Below are 18,984 nucleotides of genomic sequence, written 5' to 3' on the forward strand. Positions count from 1 at the left end.
TGCACTGCAGCAGTTTTCCACACTGAACCAAACAGGTCCTGATCGAATCATTCTCCTCTCCACCAATAGATGGCACTTGATGACAACAGATCAAGTCTTCAGCTGTCGTCTTTTACACAGCAGTCTTTTCTCTCTCTGTGTGGAATAGGACTGTACAGACTGCCAATACCACCCAGTGAGTGTGAGTGGACTCAGGCTTATTCACAAGGCACAGAAATGATGGGTGGGCGTCTGCTCTCTTCAGAGGTCCTTTATATCTGTAAAATAGGGACCTTGGTTGGAGCAGTGAGGACAGGACATCAGCAGAAGGGAAGTTAAAGTGCTCAACGCCACTGTGTCCGCCTCCCAGATGGGCAAAGAACCTTGGCGTGACCCTGGACAACACCCTGTCCTTCTCTGAAAACATCAACACAGTGACTCCTGCAGGTTCCTGCTCTACAATATCCATAGAGTATGACCTCACACAGGAAGTGGCGCAGGTCCCCATTCAGCCACTTGTCCTAATTCAGCTACTTGTCCTAATTCAGGCACTTGTCCTAATTCAGGCACTTGTCCTAATTCAGGCACTTGTCCTAATTCAGGCACTTGTCCTAATTCAGTCACTTGTCCTAATTCAGGCACTTGTCCTAATTCAGGCACTTGTCCTAATTCAGGCACTTGTCCTAATTCAGGCACTTGTCCTAATTCAGGCACTTGTCCTCATTCAGGCACTTGTCCTCATTCAGGCACTTGTCCTCATTCAGGCACTTGTCCTAATTCAGGCACTTGTCCTCATTCAGCCACTTGTCCTAATTCAGGCACTTGTCCTAATTCAGGCACTTGTCCTAATTCAGGCACTTGTCCTCATTCAGGCACTTGTCCTCATTCAGGCACTTGTCCTCATTCAGGCACTTGTCCTAATTCAGGCACTTGTCCTCATTCAGCCACTTGTCCTAATTCAGTCACTTGTCCTAATTCAGGCACTTGTCCTAATTCAGGCACTTGTCCTAATTCAGGCACTTGTCCTCATTCAGGCATCGCCCATCTAGACTACTGCTACTCTCTGTTGGCTGAGCTCCATCAAACCCCTGCAACCTGTCCTAATTCAGACATCACCCATCTAGACTACTGCTACTCTCTGTTGGCTGAGCTCCATCAAACCCCTGCAACCTGTCCTAATTCAGACATTGACCATCTAGACTACTGCTACTCTCTGTTGGCTGAGCTCCATCAAACCCCTGCAACTTGTCCTAATTCAGGCATCACCCATCTAGACTACTGCTACTCTCTGTTGGCTGAGCTCCATCAAACCCCTGCAACCTGTCCTAATTCAGACATCACCCATCTAGACTACTGCTACTCTCTGTTGGCTGAGCTCCATCAACCCCCTGCAACTTGTCCTAAAACTTGAAGAATGGTTCATTATTGTTTTATTCTATATATATATTCCTATTCTATAGGAACATTGTTTAATTAGCTCATCTGCTACAACAAAATATATGGGCTTCTTCTCAAGACAGCCTGGGGTAGCTCCACCAAACCCACACCTTGTTGAGAGAGATAACAGCCTGCCACACAGAAACAGCCACACACATAGTGTGCATCCCAAATGGCACCCTGTTTCCTATGAGCCCGGGTCAATAGAAGTGCACTATATAGGGGATAGGGTGCCATTTGGGATGCAGATATTCTCTGTCCCCAAACAGACGTAAAACGAGCAGCTACATTTGGACTGGGGCTGTGTGAAATGTAACTGTCTACGGATTTATAGACTCTCTTTTCACTTTCAACAACACTTCACCTGTTGTCTGTATTCCTCTTTCCTCCCCCAGCATAGAGTCTTCTGGACCAATCAGGGCAACTTTGAACCTTTTGATGGTTAGCCTCCCTGCGTGTGTGTGTGTGTGTGTGTGTGTGTGTCTTAGGAGACATGTTATAGATTATAAAAACCCTCTTCCTTAACAGCACATCCATTAAATAGACGAAGAGAATCCATACCAGAGCTTCCAGCAGGAACAAGACAAAGTAGTGTCTGTCTCTGTGTCTGTCTCTCTGTGTCTGTCTGTGTGTCTGTCTCTGTGTCTGTCTCTCCGTGTCTGTCTGTGTCTGTGTGTCTGTCTCTGTGTCTGTCTCTCTGTGTCTGTCTCTCTGTGTCTGTCTCTCTGTGTCTCTGTCTATGTGTGTCTTTGTGTCTGTCTCTCTGTGTCTGTGTGTCTGTCTCTCTGTGTCTCTCTGTGTCTGTGTGTCTGTCTCTCTGTGTTTCTTTGTGTCTGTGTGTCCGTCTCTCTGTGTCTCTGTGTGTCTGTGTGTCTGTGTGTCTGTCCTGTGTGTCTCTCTCGCTCTGTCTGTCTCTCTCGCTCTGTGTCTGTCTCTCTCGCTCTGTGTCTGTCTCTCTCGCTCTGTGTCTGTCTCTCTCGCTCCGTGTCTGTCTCTCTCGCTCCGTGTCTGTCTCTCACGCTCTGTGTCTGTCTCTCTCGCTCTGTGTCTGTCTCTCCTCTCGCTCTGTCTCTGTCTCTCTCGCTCTGTCTCTGTCTCTCTCGCTCTGTCTCTGTCTCTCTCGCTCTGTCTCTCTCCTCTCGCTCTGTCTCTGTCTCTCTCGCTCTGTCTCTGTCTCTGTCTCTCTCGCTCTGTCTCTTTCCCAAATGGTGCTTTTAACAACAGTCATTATGATGTTCCTATCTTTTAATGTGATCTAGTCACTGATTGGTTGGGAGGGTTATGAGCTATTCATAACAAAACAAGCAGACGATTGCCATACATGAACAGATGGACGGGCCTATTCATATATTACAGGGGAGAAGCCTCTGTGGATAAATTGATTGTGAACATTAATTGACTTGTGAATAGTTTATACTGTATGAATGTTATTAATGCAAAATAAAATAAACATATAACCTCACCATATAGTTTATCGATTCAGGCCTCTCTTGTAAAATAGATTTGATCTCAATGAGAATAAGGTGTTTAAATCAAGGTTACATGGCAATACGAAGGTGTTGTCTTACTGCCACACCCTCTCTCTCTCTCTCTCTCTCTCTCTCTCTCTCTCTCTCTCTCTCTCTCTCTCTCTCTCTCTCTCTCTCTCTCTCTCTCTCTCTCTCTCTCTCTCTCTCTCTCTCTCTCTCTCTCTCTCTCTCTCTCTCTCTCTCTCTCTCTCTCTCTCTCTCTCTCTCTCTCTCTCTCTCTCTCTCTCTCTCTCTCTCTCTCTCTCTCTCTCTCTCTCTCTCTCTCTCTCTCTCTCTCTCTCTCTCTCTCTCTCTCTCTCTCCCTCCCTCCCTCCCTCCCTCCCTCCCTCCCTCCCTCCCTCCCTCCCTCCCTCCCTCCCTCCCTCCCTCCCTCCTCCTCCTCCTCCTCCTCCTCCTCCTCCTCCTCCTCCTCCTCCTCCTCCTCCTCCTCCTCCTCTTCTTCTTTCTCTCTACCTCCCCCTCTCTCTCCTTGTCTCTTTCCCCCTCTCTTTCTTTCTCTCCACCTCCCTCACCTCCCTCTCTCTCTCTCTCTCTCTATCTCTCTCTCTCTATCTCCCTCCTCTCTCTCTATCTCCCTCCTCCTCCTCCTCCTCCTCCTCCTCCTCCTCCTCCTCTTCTTCTTTCTCTCTACCTCCCCCTCTCTCTCCTTGTCTCTTTCCCCCTCTCTTTCTTTCTCTCCACCTCCCTCACCTCCCTCTCTCTCTCTCTCTCTCTCTCTCTCCTCCTCTCTTTCTTTCTCTCCACCTCCCACCCACCCACCCACCCCCCCCCTCTCTCTCTCTCTCTCTCTTTCTCTCTCTCCTTGTCTCTCTCCTCCTCTCTTTCTTCCTCTCCACCTCCCACCCCCTCTCTCTCTCCTTGTCTCTCTCCTCCTCTCTTTCTTCCTCTCCACCTCCCACCCCCTCTCTCTCTCCTTGTCTCTCTCCTCCTCTCTTTCTTTCTCTCCACCTCCCACCCCCTCTCTCTCTCCTTGTTTCTCTCCTCCTCTCTTTCTTTCTCTCCACCTCCCACCCTCTCTCTCTCTCTCTTCTCCTCTCTTTCTTCCTCTCTACCTCCCACCCTCTCTCTCTCCTTGTCTCTCTCCTCCTCTCTTTCTCTCCACCTCCCACTCTCTCTCTCTCCCTCCTTGTATCTCTTCTCCCTTTGCCTTTAGCCTCTGCAGTGCTCAGTCTGCCCCTGTTTGGGTCTGTCTGTCAGTGGGAGAGAGATGCTGTTATGGAGATGTGATTCATGGAGTACTCTGCCTATCCCCTCACACTGTGCAACCCACACACACAAACAAACACACACACACTCATTGAGCATGCCGCCACACACACGAACTGAGCACGCTACAGACTTCTCTAAGGGAGAGGGAGAGGGGACTCCAATCACAGAGAGACATATGTTAGGCAAGCTACATTTTAGAGAAGCAGAACTCTCATATTTCTGTCTAGAGCTCTAGTAGTGAAAGGAGGGAGGGATTGAGTGAGTCAGTGAGTGGTGTTCACAATGAAGCTACCTTATTATCAGATAGGACTATTACCTACTACCTTATTATAGGACAGGGCTATTACCTTCTACCTTATTATCAGATAGGACTATTACCTTCTACCTTATTATCAGATAGGACTATAACCTTCTACCTTATTATAGGATAGGACCATTACCTTATACCTTACTATAGGATAGGACTATTACCTTCTACCTTATTATCAGATAGGACTATAACCTTCTACCTTATTATAGGATAGGACTATTACCTTCTACCTTATTATCAGATAGGATTATAACCTTCTACCTTCTACCTTATTATCAGATAGGACTACAACATTCTACCTTATTATAGGATAGGACTATTACCTTCTACCTTATTATCAGATAGGACTATAACCTTCTACCTTATTATCAGATAGGACTATAACCTTCTACCTTATTATAGGATAGGACTATTACCTTCTACCTTATTATAGGACAGAGCTATTACCTTCTACCTTACTATCAGATCATTATTACCTACTGGATGTGTGTCTATCCTACTGGATGTGTGTCAATCCAACTGGATGTGTGTCTAACCTACTGGATGTGTGTCTATCCTACTGGATGTGTGTCAATCCAACTGGATGTGTGTCTAACCTACTGGATGTGTGTCTATCCTACTGGATGTGTGTCAAGCCTACTGGATGTGTGTCTATCCCACTGGATGTGTGTCAATCCAACTGGATGTGTGTCTAACCTACTGGATGTGTGTCTATCCTACTGGATGTGTGTCAATCCAACTGGATGTGTGTCTATCCTACTGGATGTGTGCCAAACCTACTGGATGTGTGTCCATCCTACTGAATGTGTGTCAAGCCTACTGGATGTGTGTATATCCAACTGGATGTGTGTCAAACCTACTGGATGTGTGTCATCCCTATTGAATGTGTGTCTATCCTACTGGATCTGTGTCAAACCTACTGGATGTGTGTCTATCCTACTGGATGTGTGTATATCCTACTGGATGTGTGTCAATCCTACTAGATGTGTGTCAATCCTACTGGATGTGTGCCAATCCTACTAGATGTGTGTCAATCCTTCTGGATGTGTGTCAGCCCTATTTGATGTGTGTCAATCCTACTGGATGTGTGCCTATCCTACTAGATGTGTGCCAATCCTACTAGATGTGTGTCAAGCCTACTGGATGTGTGTCAATCCTACTGGATGTGTGTCTATCCTACTAGATGTGTGCCAATCCTACTAGATGTGTGTCATTCCTACTGGATGTGTGGCATTCCTACTGAATGTGTGTCAAACCTACTGGATGTGTGTCAAACCTACTGGATGTGAGTCAGCCCTACTGGGTGTGAGTCAGCCCTACTGGGTGTGTGTCTATCTTACTAGATGTGTGTCTATCCTACTGGATGTGTGTCTATCCTACTGGGTGTGTGTCTATCTTACTGGGTGTGTGTCTATCTTACTAGATGTGTGTCTATCCTACTGGATGTGTGTCTATCCTACTGGATGTGGTCTATCCTACTGGATGTGTGTCAGCCCTACTGGATGTGACTCAGCCCTACTGGATGTGAGTCAGCCCTACTGGATGTGTGTCAGCCCTACTGGATGTGAGTCAGCCCTACTGGATGTGAGTCAGCCCTACTGGATGTGAGTCAACCCTACTGGATGTGGGTCAGTGTGTCTATCCTATTGGATGTGTGTCAAATCTACTGGTCTCTCTCTCTCTCAACACTACCCCTGGTGCCTTCAGACACAACACTATCCCTGGTGCCTTCAGACACAACACTACCCCTGGTGCCTTCAGACACAACACTACCCCTGGTGCCTTCATCCTGTCCTCTTAAATAAACACCCTGCCACAACACTATCCCTGGGTGCCTTCAGCGTGACAGAATGGTGTTGAATGTTTAATTCAACAGAAACGGCACTGAACGACCCGTTGAAGAACGGTGTCATTATGGTGGCCCACAGGGAGATGGTATGGTGTGTGCTGCGGGTTGAGTATTTTCCATGAACCATTCCGGTACCATCCCACTCTTCCCATTCAAACTGGGAATGGTTTTTAAAAGTATACACACCTCTACGTATGTATGTGGACAGTGAAGCTAATATTTTAAATACGGCTTTATACTCCAACATTTTGGATTTGAGATCAAGTCTGGCTGAGGCACACAGTACCGCCAACTTATACCTGTAGAGACAAGCAGAGAGAAATGGTTCTCTGTCCAGGAGCAACACAATACAAGTTTGTCCAGCCAGCTGGTCAGCCACCTTTCTCTTTTCTCAGGGCACAGGAGCCATTAAAAACCTTCTAGCCGAGGCCAACATCAACATCAACACAGACCACTGGACCTATACAACATGATCAACGCAGCCGCTACGTTCAAGAGGTTGTCCCACTGCCTCTGACTGACCCGGTACACAACGGTTTCATTCCCGTTATGGTCACCGGAACAAGTGGACCATAGAGGGGGGTGGTGTGTTTGTTTCCGGGGCGGTAGGTGTGACTCTTCCTTTCTCAATTTCTACCCCCCTCGCCGTCTCTCACTCTCTGACTCTCTCACATACCTCGTGGTTAGCTTCAACACCCGGGGGTTCCATGAAAATGACTGCAGGCCTTTTGCTAAAGCACTGTAGGTAATGGCCATCTGTCTGTGATGAGAAGGAGCACTGAGTCACGCTGAGAGACAAGCAGCAGGAGGGAGAGGAAGAGAGGCAGGAGGGAGGCTGTCTGTGTGTCTGTGACTGTGTGCGTGTGCGTGTGCGTTTGTGTGTCCGTGAGGGTGTGCATGTGCGTGTCAGTGAGGGCGTTATTTAATATGCACAGCACCACTATTGGTTGAGAGACGCCAGTCCTCCCTGTCTCCTTAGTCAATCACGAATCATGTTGAAACAGTAGTCCCAAATGACACCCTATCCCCTATAAAGTGCACTACATCACATGACAGGGGTACTATCAGGACACTGAGACTAGCTGGTACATCACATGACAGGGGTACTATCAGGACACTGAGACTAGCTGGTACATCACATGACAGGGGTACTATCAGGACAATGAGGCTAGCTGGCACATCACATGACAGGGGTACTATCAGGACACTGAGACTAGCTGGTACATCACATGACAGGGGTACTATCAGGACAATGAGGCTAGCTGGTACATCACATGACAGGGGTACTATCAGGACACTGAGACTAGCTGGTAAATCACATGACAGGGGTACTATCAGGACACTGAGACTAGCTGGTACATCACATGACAGGGGTACTATCAGGACAATGAGGCTAGCTGGTACGTCACATGACAGGGGTACTAGCAGGACACTGAGGCTAGCTGGTACGTCACATGACAGGGGTACTATCAGGACACTGAGACTAGCTGGTACATCACATGACAGGGGTACTATCAGGACAATGAGGCTAGCTGGCACATCACATGACAGGGGTACTATCAGGACACTGAGACTAGCTGGTACATCACATGACAGGGGTACTATCAGGACAATGAGGCTAGCTGGTACATCACATGACAGGGGTACTATCAGGACACTGAGACTAGCTGGTACATCACATGACAGGGGTACTATCAGGACACTGAGACTAGCTGGTACATCACATGACAGGGGTACTATCAGGACACTGAGACTAGCTGGTACATCACATGACAGGGGTACTATCAGCACACTGAGACTAGCTGGTACATCACATGACAGGGGTACTATCAGGACAATGAGGCTAGCTGGTACGTCACATGACAGGGGTACTAGCAGGACACTGAGGCTAGCTGGTACGTCACATGACAGGGGTACTATCAGGACACTGAGACTAGCTGGTACATCACATGACAGGGGTACTCTCAGGACACTGAGACTAGCTGGTACATCACATGACATGGGTACTATCAGCACACTGAGACTAGCTGGTACATCACATGACAGGGGTACTATCAGGACAATGAGGCTAGCTGGTACGTCACATGACAGGGGTACTAGCAGGACACTGAGGCTAGCTGGTACGTCACATGACAGGGGTACAATCAGGACACTGACATTTAGAAATGTCACACTCACATTCACTCTTTCTCTTCCTCTTCCTCCTTGTCCTCCCTTTTTCCTACGATGTTGTGTCCTATAACTATGTGGCTACGTCTGATATTGCACATTATATGGGCTCTGGTCCAAAGTAGTGCACTAAATAGGCAATAGGGTGCCATTTGTGAGGCCTAATGAGTTATTAAGGTGTCAGAGAGTACAGAAAGAAATGTGGGAGAACCGTAACGGTCAGCAGCTGAAGTGATGCTAAAGATAATTGAACCTATTGAGCATGGCGGTGACAGTGACGGAAGATGAGCACCATCTTTCTGTCTATCTGGTTTGAATTCTCATTATCACAAGTTTAATCAGAGTGTCAGTGCATGAACATAGTAGAATGGGTCAAATAACAGAATCATTCCATATCAACAAAGTCCAGTTGGTTACTAAAAGGCAGCAGGAAGCAGTAGAGTGTAAATTAGACATGTTCATTAGGGCAGCTGTTGCAAAACATTTTACAACGTTTTAACAGGAAATATTCAAACAAGGGATTCATATTTGAAGGCGCTGCGTAAAAAGTTTTTTTAGGAACTAATTTCCTGCCGAGAGTAATAAAAGTAGAATAAACGAGGTGAAATGTCTAAATATGGTTGACCATCAGCAGTGTTCCACTTTTTAATGTCAGTTACTGTCATTCACATCAGCTAACATTTTATAGATGGCTAGTCAAGTTGGTCTAGTCAGCGGGGTTGGGGAGAAGTGAACTACATTTAGTTCAACTGGTAATGTAATTACATTTTGCAGTAGCTTGGTGGTAGTTGAACTATATGAAATCCTGGTAGTGTTTTCAGTAGTTCATTATGCTTTTCCCTTGTAGAGTAGCTAACTCCTAGAACGAAATAATACTTTTTTTAGTCAAATAAAATATGGGTGAAGTAAGTAAGAATGTCCTTTCTTTTTCGGGATCAGACCTGCCTGATTCTCACTTTTTGTGTTTAATAGGCTAAATTACACATTCTGTTGACATCTGACTCCACAGTGATCTGTTCTGGCAATTTATAGTCTATGACGTTTCAGAGTTAGATGATAATTCTTCACGCAGTAGTTTGGATGAAGTGAACTACTTTTTTTTCTAAGTAACTGAAGTTTAGTAAACTATATTTTTCATAAGGGTAGCTTTAGTTTAGTAAACTATATTTTTCATAAGGGTAGATTTAGTTTAGTAAACTATATTTTTCATAAGGGTAACTTTAGTTTAGTAAACTATATTTTTCATAAGGGTAGCTTTAGTTTAGTAAACAATATTTTTCATAAGGGTAGCTTTAGTTTAGTAAACTATATTTTTCATAAGGGTAACTTTAGTTTAGCTTAGCTTCTTCCAATGTGAAGTAATTTGTAGCTTGATAAACTAGATTTTCAGAGTAGCTTCCCCTTCACTGCTAGACAGCTACCAAATGACCGACCAGGCACACATGGCATGTGCCCAGGGCCCCTAACCCCCAGGGGCCCCTATTGATTTGGTTAGTCACTCACTCAGATATCATTAACATGGCATACTGTAAGTCATGGCAAAATGTGTCGATTTACAGAAAGGTAACTCAAACACTGCAACAACAAAATCCACTGCCAAGAAGGGGGGCACTAAAATGTTTTGCCCAGGGAGGTGAGAGGGGCCCCCCGAACCAAAAATATGGCTTAGGGCCGCCAAAAGGCTAGGGGCGGCTCTGTTCTTATAGGAAAAGTTCAGATAGTACAAGATAGTACTAGTATCCCAAATGTAGATAATGTAGGCTCTGTTTTATAGAGGTTTCTTCTGTTTTCTACCTACTGGACACAACCCTTCTATAGATACATGTTGAGTTTTGTGTTCAGGTGATCACACACACCCAGTCTCTGTGATTTATTAACAGGCCTACAGAGAAAACTATGGTTGAGTTCCCACTGACTACATTGCAGACACTTGCCAGATCTTATAACACCTGGATAGATATTTAACATCAGATAACCACATCATATGATATACAGCAACAATCTGGTGAATATTATTTATCGGTGGTGACAGTGTTTCCTAGCCTCAGTGCAGTGGGCAGCTGGGAGGAGGGGCTCTTATTCGCCATGGACTTCAGTGTCCCTAAACCTTTTGGAATTAGTGTTACAGGATGACTAACTGGCTGTGTATATTGGTTCACAACTTCCCTGAAAAGTTGCATATCGCGGGGGCTATTCGATGCTAATGCAGTACGCCACAGGATGTTTTGTGCTGGTCAAGGGGAGTCAAATTTGGGGTGAAGCAAGGGATATATCTGTTCTTAGTTCTACATTTTTTGAACGGGGCATGCTTATTTAAGATGGTGAGGAAAGCACTTTTAAAGAGCAACCAGGCATCTTCTACTGACGGGATGAGGTCAATATCCTTCCTGGATACCCAGGCCAGGTCGATTAGAAAGGCCTGCTCGCTGAAGTGTTTTCGGGAGCGTTTGACAGTGATGAGGGGTGGTCGTTTCACCGCGGACCCATTACGGATGCAGGCAATGAGGTGGTGATCGCTGAGATCCTGGTTGAAGACAGCAGAGTTGTATTTAGAGGTCTAGTTGGTCAGGAGGATATCTATGAGGGTGCCCATGGTTACGGAATTAGGGTTGTACCTGGTAGGTTCCTTGATTATTTGTGTGAGATTGAGGGCATCTAGCTTAGATTGTAGGACGGCCGGGGTGTTAAGCATATCCCAGTTTAGGTCACCTAACAGTACGAACTCTGAAGATAGATGGGGGCCATCAATTCACATATGGTGTCCACGGCACAGCTGGGAGCTGAGGGGGGTCTATTACAAGCGGTAACGATGAGAGACTTATTTCTGGAGAGGTGGATTTTTAAAAATAGAAGCTTGAATTGTTTGGGCACAGACCTGGATAGTATGACAGAGCTTTGCAGGCTATCTCTGCAGTAGATCAAAACTCTGCCACCTTTGGCAGTTCTATCTTGTTGGAAAATGTTGTAGTTGGGGATGGGAATTTCAGAATTTTTGGTGGCCTTCCTAAGCCAGGATTCAGACATGGCTAGGACATCAGAGTGTGCTAAAGCAGTGAATAAAACAAACTTCGGGAGGAGGCTTCTGATGTTAACATGCATGAAACCAAGGCTTTTACGGATACAGAAGTCAACAAATGAGAGTGCCTGGGTCCTGGGAATAGGTGTGGTGCTGGGGCCTATATGGTCTGGGTTAACTTCTACATCACCAGAGGAACAGAGGAGGAGTAGGATAAGGGTACGGCTAAAGGCTATATGAACTGATCGTCTAGTGCGTTGGGAACATAGAATTAAAAGAGCAGATTTCTGGGCGTGGTGGAATAGATTCAGGGCATAATGTACAGACAAGGGTATGGTAGGATGTGAGTACAGTGGAGGTAAACCTAGGCATTGAGTGACAATGAGAGCGGTAGTGTCTCTCGAGGCACCAGTTAAGCCAGGTGACTCTTAGGGTGACTCTTAGGTGACAATGATGGTTCAGGCTAATTTTCTCAGTGTTCAGTAATACCTTAGGCCGGCGATAGTGCTGCGTCGATAGTATTGAATACCCTGTTAGTCCGGCATGCCTCTGAGAGATGAGTCTCAATTAGGACTACTGTGGATCTCTCCTACAGATGAGTCTCAATTAGGACTACTGTGGATCTCTCCTACAGATGAGTCTCAATTAGGACTACTGTGGATCTCTCCTACAGATGAGTCTCAATTAGGACTACTGTGGATCTCTCCTACAGATGAGTCTCAATTAGGACTACTGTGGATCTCTCCTACAGATGAGTCTCAATTAGGACTACTGTGGATCTCTCCTACAGATTAGTCTCAATTAGGACTACTGTGGATCTCTTTGACAGATGAGTCTCAATTAGGACTACTGTGGATCTCTCCTACAGATGAGTCTCAATTAGGACTACTGTGGATCTCTCCTACAGATGAGTCTCAATTAGGACTACTGTGGATCTCTCCTACAGATGAGTCTCAATTAGGACTACTGTGGATCTCTCCTACAGATTAGTCTCAATTAGGACTACTGTGGATCTCTCCTACAGATGAGTCTCAATTAGGACTACTGTTGATCTCTCCTACAGATGAGTCTCAATTAGGACTACTGTGGATCTCTCCTACATATTAGTCTAAATTAGGACTACTGTGGATCTCTCCTACAGATGAGTCTCAATTAGGACTACTGTGGATCTCTCCTACAGATGAGTCTCAATTAGGACTACTGTGGATCTCTCCTACAGATGAGTCTCAATTAGGACTACTGTGGATCTCTCCTACAGATGAGTCTCAATTAGGACTACTGTGGATATCTCCTACAGATGAGTCTCAATTAGGACTACTGTGGATATCTCCTACAGATGAGTCTCAATTAGGACTACTGTGGATCTCTCCTACAGATGAGTCTCAATTAGGACTACTGTGGATCCCTCCTACAGATGAGTCTCAATTAGGACTACTGTGGATCTCTCCTACAGATGAGTCTCAATTAGGACTACTGTGGATCCCTCCTACAGATGAGTCTCAATTAGGACTACTGTGGATCTCTCTGACAGATGAGTCTCAATTAGGACTACTGTGGATCTCTCCTACAGATGAGTCTCAATTAGGACTACTGTGGATCTCTCCTACAGATGAGTCTCAATTAGGACTACTGTGGATCTCTCCTACAGATGAGTCTCAATTAGGACTACTGTGGATCTCTCCTACAGATGAGTCTCAATTAGGACTACTGTGGATCTCTCCTACAGATTACTCTAAATTAGGACTACTGTGGATCTCTCCTACAGATTAGTCTCAATTAGGACTACTGTGGATCTCTCCTACAGATGAGTCTCAATTAGGACTACTGTGGATCTCTCCTACAGATGAGTCTCAATTAGGACTACTGTGGATCTCTCCTACAGATGAGTCTCAATTAGGACTACTGTGGATCTCTCCTACAGATGAGTCTCAATTAGGACTACTGTGGATCTCTCCTACAGATGAAGGAGACCTGAACATATTTGGGTCTTTGTGAGATACATGCAGGTGAGAGTTAAAGAGAGCTCCTGATTGAATGATTGATCTTTCGACATGAGGCAGCAGTGTGTGTTTAGTGGGAGTAAACATTGATTGACAGGCATGTGCAGTATGTACACCATACAGCAGGACTGTCTGCAAGTAAGCATTTCATTGGATGATGTATACCATGCGTATCCCGTACAACTTCAAACTGAAAGTGTCTGTGACAGTGGCAAACAGAAGGAAGGAAGGTAGGAAGGAATGCAGCAGTACTTACAGGCAGGCCTCTGGGTCCAGGTTCCCCCGTCTTCCCTCGACGACCCTGTAACACACAGAGAGAAGAGAGGAAGTGAGACTGATGTCAGATGGACAACATGAACTACAAGTTCACACAAGTGTCAGCTGGGCTGGGTCTACGTACATGCTACTACCAAATGACCAGAGAGAGAGAGAGAGAGAGAGAGAGAGACAGAGAGAGAGAGAGAGAGAGAGAGAGAGAGCGAGAGAGAGAGAGATAAAGAAAGATATAGAGAGAGTGAGAGAGAGAGAGAGAGAGAGAGAGAGAGAGAAAGAGAAAGAGAGAGAGAGAGAGATGAGAGAGAGAGAGGGAGAGAGAGAGAGAGAGAAAGATATATATATATATATATATATATATATATAGAGAGAGAGAGAGAGAGAGAGAGAGAGATAGAGAGAGTGAGTTGTCAGACAGAGAAGAATGACAAGTAGCAACAAGTTCCCACCAGTGGCATCTGGGTCTACTACACATTGCCAACAGTCAGGCTAGGGGGCTAGCCAGCTAGCTACTCCTGTCTGGCTGAGTCCCAAATTGACCACTATTCCTTATATAGTGCACTACTTTTGACCAGAGGCTAATGGGTCCTGGTTGAAAGTATAGCACTAATTAGGGGAAAGGCTGCTTTTTGGGACACATCCTGCCTGTCTGTCGGGCATGGTAGTTAATTAGCTTAAATGAGCATGAAGAAAACAGCTTAATTGCTCTCTCCCTGTGTGGTACACTAGTCTTTGTTCCCCCTGTGGTTTATCACCCTGCTACCCAGCTGTGTGTGTTCCTGGCCACATCAATCAAACCAGCCAGTAGTGACAACAAGCCCAGGCCAAGAGCATGGCTGGTGGTCCTTCACCAGGATGAGGTCACAGTGGACCAATCACGTATATACAGTATCATGTTGTTATGATGGGTTTTCTGATTTCTGATTGGATTATAATGTTACCCAAGACCTTCATAATCACAACTTAATTCATTTTTTTTTTGCGATAGCATATTTATGAAACCTATTTATTAGACTGTTAGTCATTGGCTCAGAACAGGTTGGCTTTGATGCCCATCTTTTCTAGTGTTAAACATGTTTATGATTTGTTTTCTGATTGATTAAAATGTGTGGGTTATTCTCAATGTGTCATGCCTCTGAACATGGCCTTAGCTGTGGTAAATTCACAATATACTATGCACTATATACCATACTTACACATGGTGGTATAATGACAATATACCACACAACACATCAAGCCTTATTGCTTAATTTAGAGCTTCCATTGAGACTATTTGAATAACTTTGTACTGTAAAACCTCTGTGACTGTGTTTCTGGAAGACTGACATCTTTAATGAGATAACGACTGCTACTTAAACTAATCAAAGTTGCTCTAATTGACATCAAGATGATATGAGAGAATATTAGTGTCCACATGAGGCATGAGGAGATGAATTCCTTCAGATGAAGTGGCTCGGCATCACACAGACACACTGTGGTGGGCAGGAGTGCCTAGAGTTTCTGTGTGTGTGTGTGTGTGTGTGTGTATGTGTGAGAGAGAGAGAGAGAGAGAGAGAGAGAGAGAGAGAGAGAGAGAGAGAGAGAGAGAGAGAGAGAGAGAGAGAGACTGTGCATGAATGCGTGTTTGTGTCCAGAGTAGACAAAGTCTTTCAAACTGCTAAGATGAGAGATAGTCTCAGAACATGCCCAGGCCCACACCAACTGAATGTACATAATCAAGCAGCAACAGCTACAACAGAGACTAAGGCATAAACACCATCAGCTCTTCCTTAGGTCTCAATATAAGCCTTGAATGTAGCCTACATCCCTGCCACAGCCCTCCATGTAATACTGCCTGTATTGACAGTAGGCCTGTAATATGTGGGCCATACAAACTGACTGTCTGTTTTCGCCCCCTTGACTTAGTGCCTGCGTTCCAAATTGCACCCAATTCCCTATTTAGTGCACCTCCTAGTCAAAAGTAGTGTACTATATAGGCAATAGGGTGCACTCCCAAACCATTTCCCCTTCCACTTCCACTTCCTCTGACACACACATCTACGTAGACTTTGATTAGCCCTGTGCGTGTGTGTGTGTGTGTGTGTGTGTGTGTGTGTGTGTGTGTGTGTGTGTGTGTGTGTGTGTGTGTGTGTGTGTGTGTGCGTGTGTATGCGCATGTGTGCGTGCGTGTGTGTGTGTGTGTGTGTGTGTGCATGTGTGTGTGTGTGTCTGTGTGTGTGCGTGTATGTGGTGTGTGTAGTGTGAGGTGTGTTGTGTGTGTGTTGTGTTGTGTGTGTTGTGTGTGTAGGTGTGGTGTGTGGTGTGTGGTGTGTGTGGGGTGTGTGGTGTGTGGTATGTGTGGTGTGTGTGGTGTGTGTAGTGTGTGGTGTGTTGTGTGTGTGCCTGGTTGTGTGTGGTGTGTGTGTCTGTGTGGTGTGTGGTGTGTGTAATGTGTGCTGTGTGTGTGCTGTGTTGTGTGTGTGCGTAGTGTGTGGTGTGTGTGGTGTGTGTAGTGTGCTGTGTGTGTGCGTGGTGTGTGGTGTATGTGTTGTGTGTGTGCGTAGTGTGAGGTGTGCTGTGTGTGTGCGTAGTGTGTGGTGTATGTGTGTGTGTGTGTGTAGTGTGTGTTTTAAAGAGTGAATCATGTACATAGGGCTGGTTTACTCAACAGTAAAGAGAGCACCTTTTCAACTTGAGGTGAGTAGTTTCATTATGTTCTTTGATAATATGCTAAGAGTAAATTAGACACACACACACACACACACACACACACACACACACACACACACACACACACACACACACACTCTCTGTTGACCATTTGTTCTAGAGTTAGCCCTCTCATTCTCAGCCGTGTTGCTCCCCTGAACCTAAAACAACAGTAGATTACAGAGACATCAGTACAGAGATATAACTCATGAATATTTAAACTAGTACTATTCCAAACAGGTAATGAATTATGCAATTCTTGACAAAAATGATCTCTCCATATTCACCCTCAAAACCCTTAACTGTGAAGTGCATACTGATTTTGATGTGTGTGTGTGTGTGTTTCCTTCATAATTTAAGGTAAAATAAAATGCTTTCAGTTTAACAAGTGAATGATGATATCATGAGAAGTCAAATCCCTATTGCTTTATAGTGTGAGAACACTAACCATGGTCTACTTGTCAGTACACATTGTGTATGTATAGCCGTAGGAGCCATGGAAAGTGTGTTCGCAGGGATGCGTGTCACAACGGTCATTTATTGTAAGCACAACTGGAGACACCCTGTTCTGTTAGAAAACAGGCCGTCAATGACACAACAGCGCTGCAGCACCTCCTCTAAATAGTCCAGATTACTAATGAACCATTTTAGCTGGCTAGCTAATCATCTTGGCTAACTGTGGGCCAAAGCAATGAACTTATTTGTTGTGAATTAGCGTCTCCAGTAATGTTTACGTTTTGAGGTTCTATCAAGTCTCCACTTCCCAAGAGCATTCTAACAGATACAGTGGGGAGAACAAGTATTTGATACACTGCCGATTTTGCAGATTTTCCTACTTACAAAGCATGTAGAGGTCTGTAATTTTTTATCATATGTACACTTCAAATGTGAGAGATGGAATCTAAAACAAAATTCCAGAAAATCACATTGTATGATTTTTAAGTAATTCATTTACATTTTATTGCATATCCACTGTAACTGACCTGAGAGACAGACAGACAGACAGATGAATGTCTTGATACAGTTGATACACTATTGGTTTACAGCACATTATATTCTGACAACACATCTTGGTCTAACAAAAGTGCTCATTCAGAAAAAACTTCTAAAAGGACTCATTTGAGGCAGAAAGGAGTTGAAGCACTCTATGAAAAAGTTAGAGATTCATTTCTTATTTAGTCACTTTATTGGATTGTTCAGGACCGACGTCTCGGTTTGCCGGTACGGCTGTGTAGTTGAAAGGAGCCCAGTCTAACGTACTTCCCACAGCCACTGTGTCAAACGAGACTATGCCCAAGTCCCAAGAGGCACCCTATTGCCTACCTAGTGCACTACTTTTGATGGGGCGTGGTCGAAAGTAGTGCACTATATTGGGAACAAGGTGCTGTTTGGGATGCATGCATAGTGTCTCTCCAGACCATCTATCCTGATGATGAGAGACACAGCACAGAGATGAAGGCTACGTCCCGAACGGCACCCTATTCCCTACGTAGTGCACTACTTTTGATGGGCCCTGGTTAATAGTGCACTATTTAAGGAATAGTGTACCATTTAGGATACACTCTATGTACTCTCCAGTACATCTGGACTGAACTGCCTCCACATCAATGGATTTTCCTTCAACTAGACTCATTAGTCTAGCACAACAGCTGGGGGTCTGAAAAAGCCTTGGTCACTCAGCCTTGGTCACTCAGCCTTGGTCACTCAGCCTTGGTCACTCAGCCTTGGTCACTCAGCCTTGGTCACTCAGCCTTGGTCACTCAGCCTTGGTCACTCAGCCTTGGAATTGTTCAGCTGCACTATTGCTGTACATGTACAGCAATAGTTTGTATATCCAAACTCCATTATTAGATTACATAATACTGAGCTACAACATGGTCCAAGTACTGCTAGAGCCCCTGGAATGACAGTGAAATGTCAGAGTGCAGAGACTAAAAGCCTTCCTTCAGTTGTACTGAGGCTCTAGTCTTGTTCAACCACAGAACTTTCTCTCCTTTCACCCCTCTCTGCTCTCTTTGTGTCCCCTCTCCCCATCTCTACTTCCTTCCCACTCTTTCCTCCTCCTCTCTACCTTTTCCCTTCTCTCCCCTCGTCTTTCTACCTACTATCCTCGTCCTTCCTCTCCTCTCCTCTCCCCCTCACCTCTTCTCCTTTCCTAATCCACTCTCCTCTCCCCCTCACCTCTTCTCCTTTCCTCCCCCACTCTCCTCTCCCCCTCACCTGTTCTCCTTTCCTCCCCCCACTCTCCTCTCCCCCTCACCTGTTCTCCTTTCCTCCCCCCACTCTCCTCTCCCCCTCAACTCTTCTCCTTTCCTCCCCCCACTCTCCTCTCCCCCTCAACTCTTCTCCTTTCCTCCCCCCACTCTCCTCTCCCCCTCAACTCTTCTCCTTTCCTCCCCACTCACCTCTCTCCCTCACCTCTTCTCTTTCCTCATCCACTCTCCTCTCCCCCTCACCTCTTTTCCTTTCCTCCCCCACTCTCCTCTCCCCCTCACCTCTTCTCTTTCCTCCCCCCACTCTCCTCT

The 18,984-nt window shown here is 45.5% G+C and overlaps 1 protein-coding gene across 9 annotated transcripts in view; it reads right to left on the reverse strand.

Annotated features, from left to right (window-relative positions):
• The window catches only part of LOC110515674 (collagen alpha-1(XIX) chain), a 261,849-nt gene that overhangs the window by 104,969 nt on the left and 137,896 nt on the right, over positions 1-18,984 (reverse strand). For all 9 annotated transcript variants that reach the window (XM_036960934.1, XM_036960933.1, XM_036960931.1 and 6 more), the window contains one exon: positions 13,755-13,799. In XM_036960934.1, the coding sequence (XP_036816829.1) occupies positions 13,755-13,799 (45 nt within the window). The remainder of the gene's footprint in view (positions 1-13,754; positions 13,800-18,984) is intronic.

Source organism: Oncorhynchus mykiss, chromosome 23 (genome assembly GCF_013265735.2).
Source record: "Oncorhynchus mykiss isolate Arlee chromosome 23, USDA_OmykA_1.1, whole genome shotgun sequence".
In the NCBI taxonomy this organism is placed as follows: Eukaryota; Metazoa; Chordata; class Actinopteri; order Salmoniformes; family Salmonidae; genus Oncorhynchus; species Oncorhynchus mykiss.